This window comes from Rhinatrema bivittatum, chromosome 8 (assembly GCF_901001135.1).
Source record: "Rhinatrema bivittatum chromosome 8, aRhiBiv1.1, whole genome shotgun sequence".
In the NCBI taxonomy this organism is placed as follows: Eukaryota; Metazoa; Chordata; class Amphibia; order Gymnophiona; family Rhinatrematidae; genus Rhinatrema; species Rhinatrema bivittatum.
Window position 1 is genome coordinate 205,242,711 of NC_042622.1, and position 21,441 is coordinate 205,264,151.

At 45.6% G+C, this 21,441-nt stretch overlaps 1 protein-coding gene across 1 annotated transcript in view; it reads left to right on the plus strand.

Annotated features, from left to right (window-relative positions):
• The window catches only part of TMEM120A (transmembrane protein 120A), an 84,762-nt gene that overhangs the window by 20,491 nt on the left and 42,830 nt on the right, over positions 1-21,441 (plus strand). The window contains 4 exon segments of the mRNA XM_029612696.1: positions 1,457-1,575; positions 5,242-5,358; positions 6,664-6,723; positions 15,080-15,175. Coding sequence (XP_029468556.1) covers positions 1,457-1,575; positions 5,242-5,358; positions 6,664-6,723; positions 15,080-15,175 — 392 coding nt within the window.

A 21,441-nucleotide genomic window follows, 5' to 3' on the forward strand; every position in this document is an offset into this window, starting at 1 on the left:
TTGTTTGTTTATTTTTTTTATTTAATTATTGGTAAAAATGTCTTTAGATTTATTTTTTTTTTTTGTTTTTAGTATATGCTAATTTAGAAACTTACAACATACAAGCATTAAGTAAGGGTGTGCAGGCCAATCTGCGAGTTTAAAAAAAGGGACGGTCCAGGAGTGTTCCCAGGTGGGGCGAACATTTACGCGTGTAAGTTGCTATTTTATGAGAGAGTTACGCGTGTAGGTTGCTATTTTATGAGAGAGTTACGTGTGTAGGTTGCTATTTTATGAGAGAGTTACGCGTGTAGGTTGCTATTTTATGAGAGAGTTACGTGTGTAGGTTGAGCAGCTTGTTCGCGTATATTTACCCCTGGGCTATGTATGGAATAAATGCTCGTAAACATCTGAAAAGTGAAATACTCAGGACGGGGGGGGGAGCCGGGAGGGTCCCGATGACCTGCAGATAGAGTGGACGAAGTGGTAGGCTAATGGGCAGCACTGGTAATGTCATTGCCGTGCGTATGTTAGAAAAGCTCCTGACTTGCGTGCGTGACACCCGACTAATGGAGGCTAAATGCATGTAAATTACATGGGTGAAATCTCCCACACGTGGATTTTAAAAGTCAGAAGTATAATAATCGAGCACCACTTAGCCGGATAAGTTCCAACTTATTCGGCTAAATGATGGTTTTGTTGATACTTAACTGGATAAATCTCTTAAAAGCGTTACTTATCCAGATAAGCGCAATAGGTATGCGCGTGTTTTGTTTTGTTTGGTGTTGTTTTTTTTTTCATACGCACACAGGTTGCTGGGTATGTTTTGCGTATATTTTATAACCCGAGCGTCTCATATATGCACAGATTATAAAATACAGGAGTAGATTTCTGCACATCCATATATGCACAGCTGTTTTAAAGTTACCCCCACTGGGCATGAGAGTAAGATCTAATCATGTTTTGACTATAAATTGTGCTAAAATATAGGCCATCCTAGGAGGTTCACAAACTTTTTGTTCTCATCGCTGTAACTCTCTGCAGGTATTAGTGCTTCAGTACAAGTAATACTCTTTGTGAAATATCTCTTTTTTTTTTTTTCACTGAACTCAACTGAAGCAACATGTGACACACATCCTGTTCTTGCTCTCCTCCCATTTTTTTCATGTGATTTTACTCTGCAGCACTTGTATATACATTTATAGAAATGTAAATAATGCTACTTATATGTTTGATACTTGCCCAATGGCATATTAAAACCACTTAGTCCAATAATGGTTCTCTAGCCCCACTCGCGCCGTAGGACACGGGATGTTTCACAGCTTCTGTTTGCTAGGATCTGAGCTGTGCATGCCTCCTGTCAGCAGTGATATGCTACTGAATTACAGGTCCTGCTGGTGCTAGGGCTCTGCCAGCGAGGCTCAAGCCGTAGCAGCAGCAGCCCTGACTCATGCCATCTCTTCATTCTTTTTACCAGGACACACACAAGCTGTACAAACAGAAACTGGAGGAACTGACCAAACAACAGGAAAACTGCTCCAGCTCCATCGCACGGCAGAAGAAGCTACTGAAGGAACTCTCGGATGGGCTGAAAAGGTACGTGGTGCTGGGGTCGCCCAGGAACGAGGGCATGCCGGTGAATGAGGACCCACAGGAATATGCGCAGGCATGACCAGCAGTGCAGACACGAGAGAGCTTTTTAGGGGGAGCATGTAATCCTTGAGGAATTATCTAGAACATGGAGACACAAGAGTAGTCAAGGTGATACCAAGGCAGACAGGGGCAGATTTTCAAAGGGTTACGCGCGCCGGGCCTATTTTCAAAAGGCCCGGCGGTGCGCATAAAGCCCCGGGACGCGTGTAAGTCCCGGGGCTTGAAAAAAATGGGCGGTCCGGGGCAGGGCGGGGGTGTGGCCAGAGGCCTCTTCATGGCCGCTGGGCTGGGGAATCGCGCACCGGCAGTTGGCCGGCGTGTGCAAGTTACGCCTGCCTCTGCGCGCACATGTTATAAAATCGGGCCTACATTTGTGCGCGCGTACCTTTTTAAAATCTACCCCACAGTGCAGTAAGATAGCACAGGAAGAAATAGAGAGTCCAGGTGGAAGAATGTGTGGAGTCAGGGAGGAACATGGCCCTGGGGAAGAAACCTGGTGGTCATCTGGACATTAAAAACTCTAAGTACCAGGTCAGGTCTCTCCCCAGCCCACCCTTTGGTGGGTTCTGTTACCATTTGTCTGGAGTCCAAGTAGGCGGATCCTGTACTCCTGTTAAGAGTTTCTCATCAGAGAATTGTAACAGAACCCACAAGAGGGCCTAATACTGGACTTGATACTTAGAAATGGAGAAAGTGTTCCCAGTGTCCAGGTAAGCTATGGTGGGGGGCTTAATGCAAGATCTGAAGCAGAGAGGGGTGAAACAAAAATCAAAGTCCTGTGCTTCAGGAGTAGCAACTTTGTTAACATGGGAGAGACCATTGAGGATCGGCTGACGGGCTATGAAATGCTCTGTGCAGTAGAACAGTGGGCCAGACTAAAAGGAGCCGTAGAAAGGGTAAACATAGAAACAACGGCAGAAAGGGACTGATGGTCCATCCAGTCTGCCCAGCAAGCTTCCCATGGTAGTATCTGCCACGCCGTGCAGGTTACCCCCATGTATCAGTCAGTGCTGCTTGACGTGCTTTGCTTATGGACTTGGACATAAGCAAGGCATGTCGTGTTAGGAAAGAGGAAGAAGAGGCCTGTATGTTTGCTTTTTCCAAATATAAGGGGCAGTAAGGTTACCTTTCAGAAAAGTACAAAGGACCTCAGAAGGAGAAGCACAGGGGAAGATATCTGGTAAAGCTGAAGGAAGCAGGGAAGGTGAGACTGAAAGAAAAGATAGCAGAGGCCATAAAACAAGGTGCCAAGGCTTTTTATTTCCAGGCATGCCAGTGATAGGAGGAAGACCAGAGATAGGACTGTAAGACCGAGAGGAGAAAAGGAGGAATGTGTGGAGGGTAAGGCTGAGACATTAAACAAATTCTTTTCTTCAGTATTTGCTGAAGGAAGGGATTGGAGAAGAACCACTGCTTTATTGGTAGAGGTACGTATGGCAGTGGGGTAGATACCAAGTCTTTTAAGGAGGAGAAGGTTTATGCAGATCTAGAAGAAAGGAAACCAAGCCAGGGGGCCATATATTAAGGGAGCGCAGAGGTTCTGGTAGGTCCACTGAAGTATCTGTTCAATCCATTTTGGAGATGGAAGTGCTCCTGCGGGGCTGTTGTCACACTTCTTGTAAAAGCGGCAACACAGAGGAGGTTGGAAATTGCAGGCCGGTTAGTCTGACCTCCAGTGACTAGGAAAATTAGTGGAGCTCCTCCTGAAGGTAAGGTCAGTGACTTATGTAGGATCCAAGGTAGCATAGTGTTACCAGAGGGAAGACCATGTCAAACAAACCATCAATTTAGTGATTGGGTGACTCCAGAGTTAGATCGGGGGCGCACATTGGGTGTAGGTTTCTTAAATTTCAGCAACACTTTTGATACTGCCCCACATAAACTGAGGAGCCAGGGGGTTGGCCCTAAGGTGGTGGACTGGATTAGAAACCAGTTGCGTGTTTAGCGAGAGTAGCAGCAAATGGCATTTTCTCCAAGGAAAGAAGGCCGATTAATGGAGTGCCACAGAAATGGGTCATTTCTGCTCAATATGTTTGAGTGCGATCACAGAGAGTAGAAAGAGCTTGACTTTTTTTTTTTTTTGGCAGATGACGTTACAGGGGCAGTTTTCAAAACTACCTGCATGGATGGAAAATCCCCAGCTTCTTTTACCCCTGGGGCTTTGCAACAGTTCTCAAAATTGCCCCAGGAAAAAAAGTACCTGCAGAGATGTGGAATAATGTGTGTAAATTTGAAACCCCCTGCCATAAACGAGCCCCCTCGAAGGCCTGCTCCCAGAGCCTACGTTTTACCCGGGTAAAGGGTGGGCAGTTTTTGAATCAGCCAGTTTAAATAACATTTTACCCAGGTAAATCACCACCACCATTTATTTGATGTCATACTTTTCCAACAATTGCTTTGTAAAATTATCTTCTAAGATCTGCAGCGGAGTGGACGCATCTGAGGGAGTAGACAGAATGAAAAGTGACCTAAAAAAAAACTTGTGGCGCGATCGAGTGCTTGGTGCTTAAGACTAGGTGCAAACAAGTGCAGTATTGAGCAGTCAGGGCGCAGAAATCCAAGCGAGCGATACCTGGGGGGTGGGGGGGAGGGGAGGGAGGAACTGATGTGCAGCAGTCATGAGGAGCGATTTGTGTCTGGTGATCTCAAGGTAGTGAAACAGTGTAACAGGGCAGTGGCCAGAGTCAGAGGGTGCATAGGGAGAGAGATAAGGTGACAGTGCCTCTCCATGGGTCTTTGGTGAGACCTCACCTGGACTATTGTATCCAATTCTGGAAGCTGAACCTGTGAAATGATATAAACAGTGTGGAGGAGATCCAAAGAGAAGCTACCAAAATGATGATGTGTTGTCAGCGCCAGTAGTCGTGACCTAAATATGTTTACCTCAGAGGAGAGGCAGCATAGAATAAAGGCATTCAAAGGCACAAGAAGGAAACCTTTTTAAGAGGAAGGAATACTGTGGAACAAATGATCAAGGTATGCAGCTCCAGAGGAGTAGACTTAGGAGCAACATCAGAAAATATATCTTGACACAAAAATGGAGGGAAGTGTGGCATGGCCTTCCAAGGGTGGTGATGGAGACAAAAGCAATAACAGAATTCAAGTAAACCTCGGGTAAGCACAGAGGACCCCTGGTTGCAAAGACATGAGGGGGAAAATCCAGTGATCAATTAGGGCGCATGGCACAAACTAGAGGGGTCTCCCAGTACTTATCTGCTGTCAGATTTCCATGACATGGTGGCATCCATGGAATTTATTTGCAGCTGTTACTTTCTTTGCTTCTCCTCAAATGCCCTCCACCAACCCCCAAATAATATCAGAAATTGGGGTTTAAAATAAGTTTTCAGAGTTCCAGCCACGGATCCTTCCCTACTCCTCTGACTCCCAACATTGTGCTTGGAGGTTCTCTTCGTCTGCTGACCATGTTGGGTTTTCAGAGGATACACAACAACCCTGTGACTGGTGACACTTTTTTCTTCAGATTTACGGATACTGCAGCTACGTGTCAGATGAGTTTCTGTGGGTGCAGATTTTCCTCTGTATCCTTTGAATGGTAACTCATCATGAGCCGAGCCCTGTGCTGAAAGCGTGTGTCTCCTCTCTCCTCAGGTGCAAGGCCTCCCTGAAAGATGAACAGGAAAATGAGTTTAGTAAACTGCAGAATCTCATCAAAGAGCGACAGAGCACGTTCTTCGAAATGGAAGCCTTTCTGCCAAAAGAGAATGGGTGAGGAAAGCTGATATCTGACTCCCAGGGAATGTGCCCTTGGCAGAACCCATGCAGATAAATTATTTCACGTTGCATACAGGAAGAACAGCGCCTCCAGCAGTGCAGGGCCTCCCCTAGAACTGCCCTGTGGTGTTAGTACTGGAAGGACAGCGTCTCCCTTAGCACTGCCTTGTATTACACGTGAGCCTGTCCTTCTGGTTTGGGAAGTAAACCCATAGCCTTTGGGTCAGGAGGCTGACTGTTGCTTGATATAGCAGAATTAGAAAAGGTACTGAGAAGCGTGACCAAATTAATAAGGGCAATGGAACGATTTCCCTATGAGCAAAGACTAACGAGGTCAGGGCTCTTCAGCTTGGAGAAGAAACAGCTGAGGGGAGCTATGATAGAGGTCTATAAAATAATGAGTGTAGGGAAAAGGATAAACACAAATTGGTTGTTTACTCTTTTTCAAAAAGTAGAAAGACTAGGGGGACATGCAATGAAGTTACAAGATAATACATTTAAGACAAATAGGAGAAAATGTTTTAACTTAATGCACAGTTAAACTCTGGAATTCTTTGCCAGAAGATGTGGTGAAAGGTGTTAGTGTAGCTGGGTTTAAATAAGTACCTGGAAGAAAAGTCTACAAACCATTATTAAGGTGGACTTTGGGTAAACAACTTGGAATCTGTCTTCCCCTTGGGATCCTGCCAGGTATTTGTCACCTGGATTGGCCACTGTTGGAATCAGGATACTGGGTTTGATAGACCTTTTGGTCTGACCTTGTATGGCAAATCTTACTGTTCTTAACCTGAACTCTACTTACTATGACATACACTACCTATCATCTTTGCTTCCTCAAAGAGGCTATTAAAAAAAAAAATAAACACACCATAGAACTTAATATATTCTATCTACATAGTAAGTACAATTAGACAAAAATAGAATAATGATGCCTCTTAGTGATACTGTGTAATTGACGTGTTTCTGTTTAAAATAGACACAGTGCTCGTGCACATGCATAGCTCACTACTGAGAGCAGTGGGTTCAAGGTTCATGCATTTTTTTTTTTTTAATTATAATTTGTATTTGTCAACAAATAGAAATAGTACAGAACACTGAGAATACATGACAATAAACATTTCTCCATTGTAAACCGCACTGTAATGACCCCCCCCCCACTATTTTCTAATGCCTTTGTTAATGTGGGATACTTATCTGTTTAACGGCAGTGTCCCACTGTCCCCCTGCCTGGCCTTGTATCAGATCCTAGCACCTGCTGTTTACGTTTCATCTTGGATGTTTTTCCTGTTTCTCTTCCAGGTTGTACTTGCGTTTGGTGCTGGGAAACGTGAATGTGACCTTACTCAGCAAGCAGGCTAAGTAATGCAGCTCCACTCCTGTTAGTGATGTGTCTCATTTGAATACATACAAAGCGCAGGGGATGGGCACAGGGATTTGGTGCCTTTCTCTTCTAGGTCAGGGTATCTCAGGAGGCTGGCACAGGGACACGAAGCTTGTCACCTCTAGGAGTGGAGGGCTCGGGGATGCAGAGCTCAGCACCTCAGGGGATTGACACGATGTCACAAAGCCTCATATTTCTAGGACTGTCTAGCTCAGAATTGGCAGGAAAATACAGAACTTCCCATCTCAGTGTCATTGGTTCAAGGCCAGGCCAGCAGTCGCTGAAAGCTGATCCTGGCAGCTGCTCATGGGGGCCTATGTGAACTGGATTAGAAATTGCAATCCAGTTTCAGTTTGACAGGTGCCAGCATCATTACTGGCACAACTTAGCACTGTGGCTGGCAGTCTCAGCAGGATGATGAATGGTCTTGAGTGCTGATCTGCATTCTCCCCTTTTGATGTAGTACTTCCACTATAGATTTAAAGCACATCACAGGGCAGCATGTGAGAGAAACCTGAGACAAACCATACTGGATCACTACAGAGGCATTATGCTGTCCTCTGTTTTTATTTTCCATTCCTTCCCTAATAATTTTTAATGTGCTGTTTGCTTTTTTGACTGCCTCCACACCCTGGGCTGAGGTTTTCAAAGTATTGTCCACATTCATTCCAAGATGCTTTTCCTGGGTGGTGAAGCCCAATATGGATCTCAGCATTATGCTGCTGCTGCTGCTACTACTACTACTACTACTACTACTACTACTACTACTACTACTACTACTACTACTACTACTACTACTACTACTACTACAACACATTTCTGTAGCACTACTCGACATACGCAGCACTGTGCAAAAACACAAGAGACCTTCCCTGCTTGGTAGAGTTTACAGTCTTATCAAGACAAACAATACAGGTCAAGAGACTTGGGGAATTTCAAATAGTTTAGATTATTCTTCCCTATATGTCCACATTAAATTTCACCTGCCATTTAGATTCCCAATCCCCCAATCTCGCAAGGTCCACAATTGGCTTATGATCTAAGAACTTTGAATAATTTAGTGTCCTCTATGAATTAGATCCCTTCACTGATCACTCCCCTTTCCAGATCATTAATAAATAAAAAAAAAAGCACAGGTCCAACTATAGATCTGTAAAACATTACACTATTTACCTTTCTGCACTGAGAGAAATGACCATTCAGTCTTCCTCTCCATGTCCTGTCTTTTAGTAGCCAGTTACCAGATTGCCCTGCTGTTCATGCTGTACCTGTTCTCTAGTGGGGCTGTGTGTGTGCATATGTATATATCTATATCTATCTATATATATATATATATGTGTGTGTGTCTCTCTATTTATATATCTCTTTATAACTATGTATGTGTGTGTGTGTGTGTGTATGTATGTATATATATATATATATATATATATATATATATATATATATATATTTGAAGAAAAGCCTGCACTGCTGCAAATGCTATACCTGTTCTGTGTGTGTGTGTGTGTGTGTAGATATATATAGATACACACACACATTCCCTGTATGTATCCAGATCAGTCCGGACTCCTGGATTTTGCCTCCCTGCCAGCAGAAGGAGACAGAGAAAGTTTCAACTGATACTGTACATAACCCAGTGTGCCACCTGCAGTCCTTCGGTATTTCTCTCTCCAGCAGAACGCAGCTGGTGTAAAATGTGCAGTCTGGAGAGAGAGAGAAAAAAAAGATTAAAAGACAAAATTTTGGATCCTCCCAGGGGGTTGTGAGGTCCTAGTGGGGCCATTCCCCCTGATTTGAGGTGGACGAGCAGGGGGTTAGTGACTTTTCTGATGGCTCGGTCCGGAGGTCCGTGAGATGGACATCTGGTAGTCCAGATCCCTCATCACCGATGAGACAATGGTGGAACCTGCTGGCAGTTCTGCACTGCAAGCCCAGTGGAGCAGGGAAGGATCCCTTTTAAACAGTTTATCCTGGGCTGGGTTGCTAAAGTTTGGCAAAAGAAGACAGATGTAGCCAGTAGTCTGGCTCTTTTCTGATCTGCCATGCAGCTTGCACTCCTGGAACCTGAACCTCTGCACCAAAGGAAAGTACTGGTTTCTATGTATCTTTATTTGTTCTCAGAGTAAAAAAAAAAGAGAACAAGGAACTAGTTAGAGGAATCTGTGCAGCATTGGGGTTCCAGGGGAGAAGCTACCTTAGCAGCTCGGGGAGCTCAGCAATGAGGTTTTTCAGCAGCTTCTCTGCCTGTGGAGGAGACTGGGTGTTGGCTCTATGGCGCTGAGGGATTGTTCCCCCTGCTTACCGTTGAGGTGCTGCTGGTGCGGGGAGGAACAGCATGTGCATGCAGCATAGCATTCAGGGGTCTGCATCGAGCCTGACCGCACCAGTAGAACGAGCCTTGCGGGTGATGGGATCTAGCACTGAGCTTTCCTGGCAGAATGGAAACATTTTTGATTCCCTAGCAGTGTTGGTGGGAGAGGCAGGGGAATCCACTCCTCAGCTATTGCCAGCAGTTCCCTGCCCTGCAGAGGTACAGAGAGGCACTGAGAAGGAGTCTCTGGTTCTGGTAGAGGTCTTCTGCCAGTTTTAATTTGCTTATGCACAAAGCGTGTTTAGCGGGATGCTGATTCTTGGCCCAGTCTCCATGGATTCTCAGCCATTGAGGAGGCCTAAGCTGTTGAGAAGCTCTTCAGGCTGACTATTTTCGGTGCTGGATGTTAAATGGATCTGGGCCTAAACGCGCTGAAGTTTCAGGCAGGCTTTACTTAGCTGTGTGGTAGTCCACAGCCACGGTTCTTTTCCCTTGTGCTTAGGCATATGCATGCATTCTCGCCGCGTACATCTGTGACCTAGATTTGAGCACGTATTTGCGCGGGTACTTGTGCACATACGACTGCAACTTAGTCTTGAGTGCGTATTTATGCGCGTCCTAGAGGGGTGTGCGTGAATGCCCAGGTGGCATTGGTGTGCGCAGGAGGCTGCCTAGAGCCAACGTTCTGGAGAGCTAGGCGCCGGGGATGAACAGGTCCAAGCGCCTTGCTATCTGTATGGCTTGTCGTTTGATAGCAATTCAGTCCTCACTCTCTCAGTTTGTGTCAACGCTTTTAAGAAGCTCAAAGCGATTTGTCTACTACAGCTTTTGCCCTTGTTGGGTCATCCCCTCGGCCTATGGTGTCTCTGGAGGGGAATGGAATGGGAGGTAAGGCAATGCTCAGTTCTCCTCCTCCCTTGTTTGGAGGGCAGAAGCTTCCCCAAGAGAGAGAGGTTGGAGAGAGCAAGTTTTGGGCCTATGGGCTCCGGTATAGATCCATCCTCCTTCTCCTGGGTGAAATGTTTCCAGGGCCTGCAGACCTTTCTGCAGGGGCATCCAGCAAAGGCGAAATAACCTATTATGTAGCTCGGGCCTCCCATTTGTCAGTCACAGTGGGCAAATGCCACAGGGAGGCTGTCCCTGGTATTGTTCAAGAGGGTGTGGATCATGAGACATTAGTGGATTCCGATGGGGAATTGACTTTCTCACCTATAGAAAAGGGAGAAATTGCATATGATTGACAGCTGCTTCGGACTCTGCTTAGATTTTTTTTTCTTTTTCACAGAGATATCTTGCTAAGTCTGTTGACTCAGATCCTAAACACGCTTACTGTGGATGGAGATCAATTTTAAGTTAAACAACTTGTTTCATCACGGTTCAAGGGAACATTTTCGGTTTCAAGCCTTTCTCTTCAGCTGGCGTTGACTCCATATTCTTTCATCAAGGTGATGGTGGTGGGGGGTGCAGTATTGCAAAAGGAGGGGGTGTTGGTGTATCCGTATCTGGATAACTGGCTCATTTGTGCAAAATCAGATGACCTCTGTCGACAATCAATACAAAAGGTACCAATGCACTCAAAGTCTCTAGGATGGGTGATGAACCTAGCAACAAGCCATTTAGTCCTCTTACAAACTCTGGAGTATCTGGGAGCCTAGTTTGAGACACTGACAAAGAGAGGGTTTCTCACCAGGAGAGATTGCTGAAATTGCAGAGTCAGATTAGGCTTCTGCTAGAGCTTTCGGTGCACAGAGTCTGGGACTATTTACAGGTCCTGGATTCTATGGCATCGATATTGGAATTAATGCATTGTGTGTTCGCACATATGTGGCCACTGCAGGGGGCTCTTCTCTCCCACTGGAATCCGTTATTGGAAGAGTTACATCTTCCTCTTTCGTTAGAGAGGGAAGCCAGTGACAGTCTTTCATGGTGGTTTACTTGCACCAATCGTGGTGAGGAATTGGAGATTCCGAATTTGATAATAGTCACCACTGATGCAAGCCTCTCCAGATGGAGGGCAGCGTGGCAAAATTGATCGGCGCAGGGCCAGTGGTCGAAACAGGAGGCCTAATGGCCTATCAATCGGTTTGAGACGAGAGTGGTACATTTCGCATTGATTGCCTGTCTGCCAAGGCTATGCGGTCATCCAGTACAGATCCTATCGGACTATGCGACCACAGTGGACTACATCAACCATCAAGGTGGAATCAAGAATCAGGCAGTGGCTCGAGAGGCCCCGGAGTTGTTACTCTGGGCAGAGCAGCACTTGGAGTGGCTGGCCGCGTCTCACATCGCTGGCGTGAAAAACATTCAGGTGGATTTTATCAGTCTGATAAAATTAGACCTCAGGGAATGGGAGCTGTCAGAGGCAGTGATGTGTCTTATTCACGGAAGATGTGGGTATCCTGACCAAAGAAAAAACCAAAGCATCGCGGTTTTACAGCTGCTGAACAGAACATGGTACTAAGGAATCGAAGCTCTGGTGCTGCCATGGACTCGAGGGATTCTTCTTTGTCTTCTCTCCTGTGGTCTCTGCTGGACAAGGGATTACGGTGGATAGAGAAACATCCAGGCAAAGTGATTCTGGTAGCTCCAGAGTGGCCGTATCAATCATGCTTCCCAGATCTGATCACCATGACCATAGACGGGCCCCTGAGGTTCAGACATCTGTCGCCTGTTTTCCACAGGGCCCAATATTTTTGAGTCAGGCGGCTCACCGCTATCGCATGGCTTCACTTTGGAGAGGAGATGCTGAGATGGAGGGGATATTCTGAAGCAGTTATTTCCAGGCTAGGTGACCTTCTACATTCTTGATATATGTGTGAACCTGGAGGATCTTTGAGTCCTGGTCTGCTGTTGATGGAGTGCAGCCTCAGTCTGTTCAGGCTATGGTGTCACATATTTTGGCTTTTCTACAGAAAAGTTCTAGTCAAGAGACTGGCCGTTAACTCTCTGAGAGTCCAGGTAGCGACATTGGGTTATCTCCAGGATAAGATGCAAGGTATCCTCTGTCCACACATCCGGATGTTATACCATTCCTTCAGGGAGCTAAGAATGTGTGGCCTCAGGTGTGGAACATTTGTCCATTATGGAATCTGAATCTAATCCTTAGAGGATTGTGTGAGGCTCGGTTTGAACCACTAAAGAGAGCTACAGTTAAATACTTGACTCTTAAAGTGGTTTTTATTTGGTGGCTATTTGTTCAGCTAGGAGAGTTTCGGAGTTCCAGGTGCCGTTGTGTTGAGATCCCTTCCTACAGATGTCTGATTTAGGGGTAACTTTATGCATGGTGCCTTCTTTTCTGCCTGAGGTAGTCTAGGTGTTCCATCTTAGTTAGACAGTAGAGCTTCCAGCTTTTATGGATTTGGATTCCTCTACGCCTCATGAGGGGGAGCTTAGACTCTTAGATTGGAGGCATCCATTATTGAGGTATCTAAAGGTTCACTTATGATTTCTGTAGATCGCATCACGTCTTTGTAGATCGTATCACCTCTTTGTACTGTGGAGTGGTCCAGAGAAGGGAAATAAGTCGTCTAAGGCTAGACTTGTGCGGTGGCTGAAGGAAGCAATAAAGCTGACTTAATTTCTAAAGGGTGCCTACTGCCGGAGAGTTTAATGGTGCACTTGATGTGTTCTCAGGCGAGTTCCTGAGCTGAGTCACAAAGGTGTCTCCGCATGAAATTTGCTGGGCGGCTACTAGGAAGAAGTTGCATGTTTTTGCTAGACATTATCACTTGGATGTCAGGACTCCAGCTTCCATATACTTTAGTGAGAGTGTTCTATGAGCAGAACTCTCCAGGTCCCACCCGAGTTAAGGGGAGCTTAGGTACATCTCAGGAGTCTAGACTGATCTGGGTATGTACAGGAAAAGGAAAATTTGGTTCTTACCTGTTAACTTTCGTTCCTGTAGTACCAAGATCAGTCCAGAGACCCACCCATTTACTGGGGGGGAGAGAGTCCGCTACTCGTATTATTGCTTTGTATATAGTGCGAGTTGTTGGTGGTTTTTCAGTGCTGATCACTTATGTTAAATTTGGGAAACAAGTTTTCCATTGTCTTTTTTTGGGCAACTTCATCTTCTTCCGGCTCGTTGGAGAAGAGCGAGTTTGCTTAGAAATTTAAGGTTGTTGCTGTCATCTTGGCTTGGGTACAAGTCAATACTGAGTGACTGCAGGTGGAACCCTGGGTTATATACAATGTCAATGAAACTTTGTCTCCATCTGCTGGCAAGGAGGCAAAACCCAGGAGTCTGGACTGATCTGTGCTACTACGGGAACGAAAATTAGCAGGTAAGAACCAATTTTCCTATATATAATAAGAAAAGTGTGTGTGTGTGTGTGTGTGTGTATTAGTTATAAGGAAAGCCTGCAGTGCTGCCTATGTTATACCTGTACTTTGGTGGAGCAGTATATGTATATCTGAGGGGGTGGGGAAAAACTTGTATTGCTGCTGTCTGTGCTGGGCTTGTTCTGGTTTTTGCCTTGGAATGTCTAGATTTTGCTCACCCTGAGAGTAGCTGCATCAGGAACGGGACAGACGTTCACTCCATGTTCTTCTGGTTCACATGATGGTGGTGCTGATGGAGGAAAAGTGCATCATCACCTACGCACTGATTTCTGGCACTAAAAACACTAAAGCCATGCTTCATTTCTATTCATCAGTTCTCTTTTTTTCTTTTTTTCACTTTGCAGCTCTTCTTATCTCCCTTAAGCCTGCTTGTACTCTTCATCCTCATCTTCTGAAGAAGCCCTGACTTCTCTTCCCTGTCTGTTGTCCCCCCCTCCCCCAACCCACTCCAAACTTAAAAGAAGCCACAGCCGCGCTGCACCATTTGGAAAGTGCCATGGGGGGAGGGGGGTGCTGCTTGTTCCCGCGTGTGCTGCTGCCACAGCGCTGCTTGACACCCGGTGGGGGAGCAAGGGGGGGCCAGAACAGCACCTGCACAAGGGGCATCTCCCATCTTCCGCATTTGTCATGCCACTTTTGCCATTTTAAATCTTGTGGACCCTCTCAGTACTGAGACGTCGCCTGAAGATCCCGAGTTTTCAGCACCTAAATAGCAAGCCTGTCTTTTCAGTGTTATCAGTCTGTCACTATCACGAGCACTCTCTTCAGTAGGAAATGCAAGTTAAAAAGAATTGTGAATGATCCAGGCGCTCTGCCAGCCCATCGAAGGTCCCTGTCACTAAACTGCAGCTTTAAGAAATAGGAGAGCAAAGCCAGAAAATAAAATGCAGCTCTAGGGACTCTGCTTTCATAAAGATGGGCAAGCTTGGGTATTGGAAGCTATTGCAGAGTTGAGACCGGTGTGCTTGCATTTATGGCCCATGACAGTTTGTTCTTTTCCCAGGGGACGGGGAGTTGGGTGGCAGTGCTTTTGATTATTATTTTCAAAATTGTAATTGGATTTTAAAACTGCATGGGGGAGTTGTGATGGCTTAGACACGAGAAATATCTAGAGAGAAAATCTTTAGTCTCATTAGCCAGAAATGATCAGCCGGCCCTGGTGTTCGGAGGCCATCTCTTAGCTGAATTAGAGACAGTCAAGGCAGACGATTGGCTGGATGTCACAAGTGCTAGTCCAACGCACCTCTTTATTCCATAGCCGAATTCCAGTGTTCCTACAAAATTTGGATGAATGAATATTAGCAAATGCAAAACGTTACAGTCAATGAAAAAAAACAGTGCCCTCCTTTTTAACTTTCTGACCCTCCATCATGGCCCTGTTTTTTTTCAGTGGAGTTAGCCATGGGTTGCCAGAGATTGCTGGAATGTTAAAGCAAGACACCGCACGTAGGATGGGATGTCTCTTGCAGGAGAGTTATGATTACTTAGCTTCACTTCGTTCCTATCATTCTCTAGGACTAGGAGGGTTCCCAGGTAATTCTCCTTGTTAGCCAGGACACCCCTGCTCCTCCCATATTCAGATGGCAAATATTTCTTTTGCTCTCTTGCTGTCCTGTGGATTACAGGCTGGGTTCCTCATGGGTGTTTGTACATGCCGTTTTATGTCTCCATCTCGGCAGGTTTGCCTACAAGGACGAGTATGAGAAATTCAAACTCTACCTCACCATAATCCTGATTATCCTGTCCTGCACCTTCCGCTTCCTTATCAACTCCAGGTAAGACTGCAGTGGGGCCAAAGTGGTGGTCGGGGGGGGGGCCGGGGGGCCGGCCGACCGACCGACCGACCGACCGACCGACTGGCCGGCCGGGCCAAGCCCGGGGGTTCCTGGATGGATCTGGGACCATAAAACTGAGAATAAAACTGACTTTCCCTGTACATACCTGGATCAGTCCAGACTCCTGGGTTTATTCATCCGTGCCAGCAGGTGGAGACAAAGAAAGTAAAACTGACACTGCTTTAAATACACTGATGCCACCTGCAGTTCCTCAGTATTGCTCTGTCTCCAGCAGTTGGTGACTGATGCATAAACCTGCAGTTTGTTCCGGTATTTTTTGGTCCTATTTCTGTTTTTTGCTCTGAGCCTTCCTCCCAGGGGTCAGGGTTTCTCGTGAGGGATCCCTACCCTGTTTGGTCGAGGCAGACGGGCTGGGGGTTGGTGACCTTTTTGTACGCCCGCTCCACAGGTAACCATGAGGTGCACATCTGGTGGTCCAGATCCCTCCCTTTCACGTGTTGGCTCCTTATTTTTTTCCTCACTTTCCTCTCCTATTTTAATTAACATGCTGAATTGAGCTGGACAGCTCTTTTCAGTCAGGCCGATACAGTAAACTGCGAGGGAGAGCCAGCGAGCACCCAGGCCACTCTCCTGGGCACGCGATTCACTAAGCCAAGCTATGCAAATTAGGGCCCGCGGTAAAAAGGAGGCGCTAGGGACACTAGCGCGTCCCTAGCGCCTCTTTATTGACAGAAGTGTCGGCTGTCAGCAGGTTTGACAGCCAACGCTTAATTTTACCGGCATCGGTTGTCGAACCTGCTGACGGACATGGGTTTGGAAAACGGACGCCGGCAAAATTGAGCATCCGTCTTCCGGGCCGCGGGCAGATTATACATTTTTTTTTTTTTTAGATTTTTTATTTTTTTTTTATTTTTGGGGCCGGCAGGAAAGGATCAAAACCCTCCTTCTTTGCACCCAGAGGCTGGTTCAGCTCCGTGCAGGTTGCTGCCAGAGTCCAGGTCAGGGCAGGCAGGGGGGGTCGCAAGATGATACAGCGACTGCCAGAGTACTGCGCTTGCCTGGTACGGCGTTGCTGGGAAATGCCTACGGCCTAGGGGCGACGCTTTTCGGCAATCGGGCAGCGGACCTGGATATGGCAGACACGAGCCAAGGTAATGATCTTGATCCGGGACCAGTGGCAGAGGGGGATGACCCCAAGATCCTATGGTTGTTCCGCAGGGAGGAATTGGCACCTCTCATTCCCCAGGTTCTGGAGGAGCTGGGACTACAGCTTCAGCCTGATGACCCTCGCAAGGACAGTGTGGATCCAGTCTTGGAGGGCACGTGGCGCCCCCCCGTTCTGGGTTTCCGTATCATGAGTCCATTAAAAAGTTGGTGGATCAGGAGTGGGATAACCCAGACGCAGATTGAAAGTCGGTAGGGCCATGGCCAAGCTTTATACCTTGCCAGAGCAGGCCCTGGAGTTGTTTGTGCTCCCTAAGGTGGACGCTGCGGTATCGGCCGACACAAAGAAAATGACCATTCCGGTTGTGGAGGCAACAGCTCTGAAGGATGTTCAGGATCGCAAGCTGGAGATCCATCTCAAGAGGATTTTTGAGGTCTCTGCGTTGAGTCTCCGCGCAGCTATTTGTTCCAGCCTCATGCAGCGGGCATGCTTACGCTGGGTACAGCATTCCCAGGAGGATCCAATGTTAGGTGGTTTGCAAGGTGCTCAGGCAGACCGGTTGGAAGCAGCCATAGCTTTTGTGGAAGATTCCTTGTATGATGTGGTGCGGACGTCTTCCTGCATTATCCGAAATCAAACTCATAAAACCAAAAGAAACACAGAGAAATGAGCCCTTAGAATTTAAATATCGTCCCCCCTTCAACCATGACATTCTAAAAAATAAATTGGAAGAAACTTTAATAAAACTCAACCCCCAAAACTGTATAGAAGTAACAACAGAATGGATAATGAAAACAAGTAAATTGGCAGACGACATTAACCCCACTAGAACAATACACATCCATGAACCAAAACAGAAAAACCCGTGGTTTAATGAAAAATTAAAGGAAATTAAACAAAATCTGAGAAAAAAAGAAAAAAGATGGAAAAAAGACAAATCAGCGGAAAATTTAACCAAATTCAGGAAACATCTAGCCTATTATAAAAAAATAATTCTTGAAGCAAAAAAACAATTCTTTAATTCAAAAATAGAAAAAGTTTCAAACAACCCACAAACACTATTCAACATAGTTAAAAATCTGACTACTGATAAAGCAGATATGCCCTAAGCCCCACAAGAGAACAAATGCAACGACCTAGCACACTATTTCTCAGACAAAATCAAAAACCTTAAAGCAAAAATTCCGTTCCTAACAAAACAGGAAATCAAGATGCAAAAAAGAGATGTGACACAATTCTCCACATTTGAGGGAGGTATCCCAGAACGAAGTTGAATGCATGATAAAAAAAACTGAATCCCACACCACATAAAATTGACACCATTCCCACCACAGATATAAAAACACTAGCTGATATAACCACATACACACTAACCAAAATAATTAACCTATCACTCAGTGAAGGAGTTATGCCAGACTCACTCAAAAATGCAATAATAAAACCGATTCTGAAAAAGAAAAACAGTGACCTAACCGTATTAAGTAACTATAGACCTGTTTCAAACTTGCCCATGATTGCAAAATTAATAGAAAAAGCAGTACAAAAACAACTAGCAGAACATCTAGACAACAATAACATACTCTTCCCATCACAACATGGCTTCAGAAAACACTATAGCACCGAAACGTTACTTATCTCTCTAACAGATACCGTACTTCGCGGATTTGACAGCGGAAAACACTATATCATGATACTGCTAGATCTGTCCGCAGCATTTGACACAGTAAACCATGACATACTATTGAAAAGACTGGAAGAAATTGGATTACAAAACAAAACAATTAAATGGTTCACATCCTACCTTAACAATAGACCTTATCAGGTACAGATAAAAAACTCAATATCAGACAAAATCACACTAGAGACAGGAGTCCCCCAGGGTTCGGCACTCTCGGCAACCCTATTTAACATTTACATGCTCCCCTCTGCCACCTACTGGCTGGGCTAGGGATCATACACTACATATATGCTGATGACATTCAATTAATTCTACCAGTTGAAGAATCAATTGAAAAAACACTAAACTTTGCAATGTTATACCTAGACATAATTAAACAACTATTAAACCAAATGGAGCTAGTAATCAACATTGAAAAAACAGAATTTATACATCTTGAACGAAAAAACATCGAAAGAATTCAAAATCCCATTCAACTTAAAAATGACAAATCAGTAGAATTAACTGATAAAGCTAGAAACCTAGGAGTAATTATAGACACTGAACTGAGCCTTAAGCAACACATATCAATAAAAGCAAGAGAAGGCTACGCCAAACTAATGGTCCTTAGAAGACTAAAACCCTTATTAAATCAGGAACACTTTCGTACAGTACTACAAGCATTAATATTTGCCAGCACGGACTACTGTAACACACTTTTCCTAGGATTACCATACACCACTATCAGACCACTGCAGATACTACAGAACTCGGCTGCCAGAATACTTACTGGTAAAGGCAGAAGAGATCATATCACCCAAACACTTGCAGATCTACACTGCCTCCCAATAGAATAGAGAGTTCAATTTAAAACACTATGCACAGTTCATAAGCTAATTAATGACGAAAATTCTGACTGGCTAAACACCGCATTACGATTACATGTTCCTCAAAGAAATCTCAGATCAGCCAATAAAGCTCTGCTAACCATACCCTCAGTCAAAACAGCAAAGTTGACCCAAGTTAGAGAGAGAGCACTATCTTTGGCAGGACCATTATTATGGAACACATTACCCCTGGAATTAAGACTAATGAAGGACTTAAAACTCTTTAAAAAAAGGCTTAAAAACATGGCTCTTCAAAAAAGCATTTCACAGTGAGGTAGCGGAATAACAACACATACACAAAGCAGAAAGTCAGCAAGAGAAAAAAAGCAGAATTGCTTATTTTTATTATTTTCTCACAATTAAGTATTAAATTAGAAAGACAGCTAATCATAAATGGTAACCACACCCATTCCCTATTTAAAGTATATGATTGAACTATGTAACCGTATAATAATGGCACCCTATGAATAATTGAGAAACCACATATTTGTGCCTGACTGTAAACCGTTGTGATGGTGCTCTACTATACGACGGTATAGAAAAGTTTTAAATAAATAAATAAATTAAATAAATTATGGGGGCTGCGGTTTCCGCAAGGCACCTCCTATGGCTCCGTAACTGGTCTGCAGACATTTCATCTAAGGCCCAGCTGGCATCTTTACCATTCAAAGCTCGGCTCTTATTTGGCGAGGAGATGGATCAGATCATGAAGTAATTAGGAGACTCTAAGGTGCTTTGCTTATCGGAGGACAGGCCTCTGGGCAGACAGAGTTTTCCCCCACGGCCGCATTTTTGGGACAGTTGAAGGTTTTGGCAAACCGCGTAGCATGTCAGCAACACAGAGGTCTTTTTCGTCTCGCGGGCAGTCCTGGGGGCAGTCTTTTCGAGGAGGATGTCTGCCCTTCAGAGCCCCCATCACTGCCAGCTCCTCCGGTCCCAAATCGACTCAATGAAGGAAGGCTGGCCCACACTGCCATTCCTTTTATAGGAGGTTGGCTGACTTGGTTTTACGAGGAGTGGGCCAAAATCACCCAGGATCAGCGGGTACTCAGTGTGATAAGGGACTGTTACGTTTAGAATTTGCTCGGCCTATCCGCAACCTGTTCCTAATCTCCCCCTGTGGCTCGCTGCAGAAGCGCAGGGCGGTGCAGGAGACTTTGCATAGGTTGCAACACTTGGGGGCCGTGGTCCCGGTGCCTATGGACGACCTCCAAACTGGTCGGTATTCAATTTACTTTGTAGTCCCAAAGAACGAGGGATCCTTTCGCCCCATTCTCGATTTGAAGTGTGTGAATGCGGCATTAAAAGTTCCCCATTTTCACATGGACACGTTGCTGTCGGTGATAGCAGCGGTATGTACCCAGGAGTTCCTGGCATCACTGGATTTGATGGAAGTGTATCTCCACATTCCCATTTACCGAGATCATCATTTACCTGAGGTTTATGGTCTTAGGGCAGCATTTCCAGTTTCAAGCACTCCTGTTCGGATTGGCCACGGTACCTCGTACCTTTACCAAGGTTATGGTGGTCGTAGCGGCAGCATTGCTGCGGCAGGGAGTCCTCATCCATCCTTATCTCAATGATTGGCTCATTCGGGTGAAGTCCGAGAACAGTTGTCGTACAGCAGTGCAAGTGGTCCTTCAGACTTTACAGTTGTTAGGCTGGGTGGTGAATTTGGGCAAGAGCCACCTATTTCCAACTCAAACTCTGGAGTATCTGGGAGCATTTTTTGACACAAGCCAAGGCAGAGTCTTTCTGACTGAATAGAGAGTGCGCAAACTACAATCTCAGATTTGGCGCTTGTCACAGTTACGTGTCTCCAGAGCTTGGGATGTGTTGCAGGTCTTTGGTTCCATGACTTCCACATTAAATCTGGTGCCATGGGCCTGTGCTCATATGCATCCCCTGCAGAGGGCTCTTCTGGCTCAGTGAAGTCCATTGTCTGAGAAGTATCACCAGCCTGTTCTTCTCCCCCCTTCAACCAGGGACAGTCTGTCTCGGTGGCTGCACATACCCAACCTCATGTGGGGGGTCGCCTTGGAAGTTCCAGATTGGCTGATTCTGACTACAGATGCCAGCCTCTCTGAATGGGGGGCAGTTTGTCAGAGTCAGGCGGCCCAGGGCACCTGGTCAACAGTAGAGGCTTCTTAGTCTATCAATCGTTTGGAAGCCAGGGCGGTGCGTCTGGCTTTGCTTGCCTTTCAGCCTTTAATTCAGGGGCGTTTGGTGCGAGTTCTTTAGGACAATGTGACGGCAGTAGCTTATATCAACAGACAAGGAGGCACCAAGAGTCATGCAATGTCTCTGGAAGTTCAGGAGCTGATCCTTTGGGCGGAACAGCATTTGGTTCAAATAACAGCATCTCATATCGCAGGAGTCAAAAATGTTCAAGCAGATTATCTCAGATGCATGCTACTCAATCTGGGAGAATGGGAGTTGTCGGACAGTGCGATGCAGCCCATTTGCACGAAATGGGGCTACCCTCAGGTCAATCTGATGGCGACGTGACAGTGTGAAAGCTCCTCGTTTTTTCAGC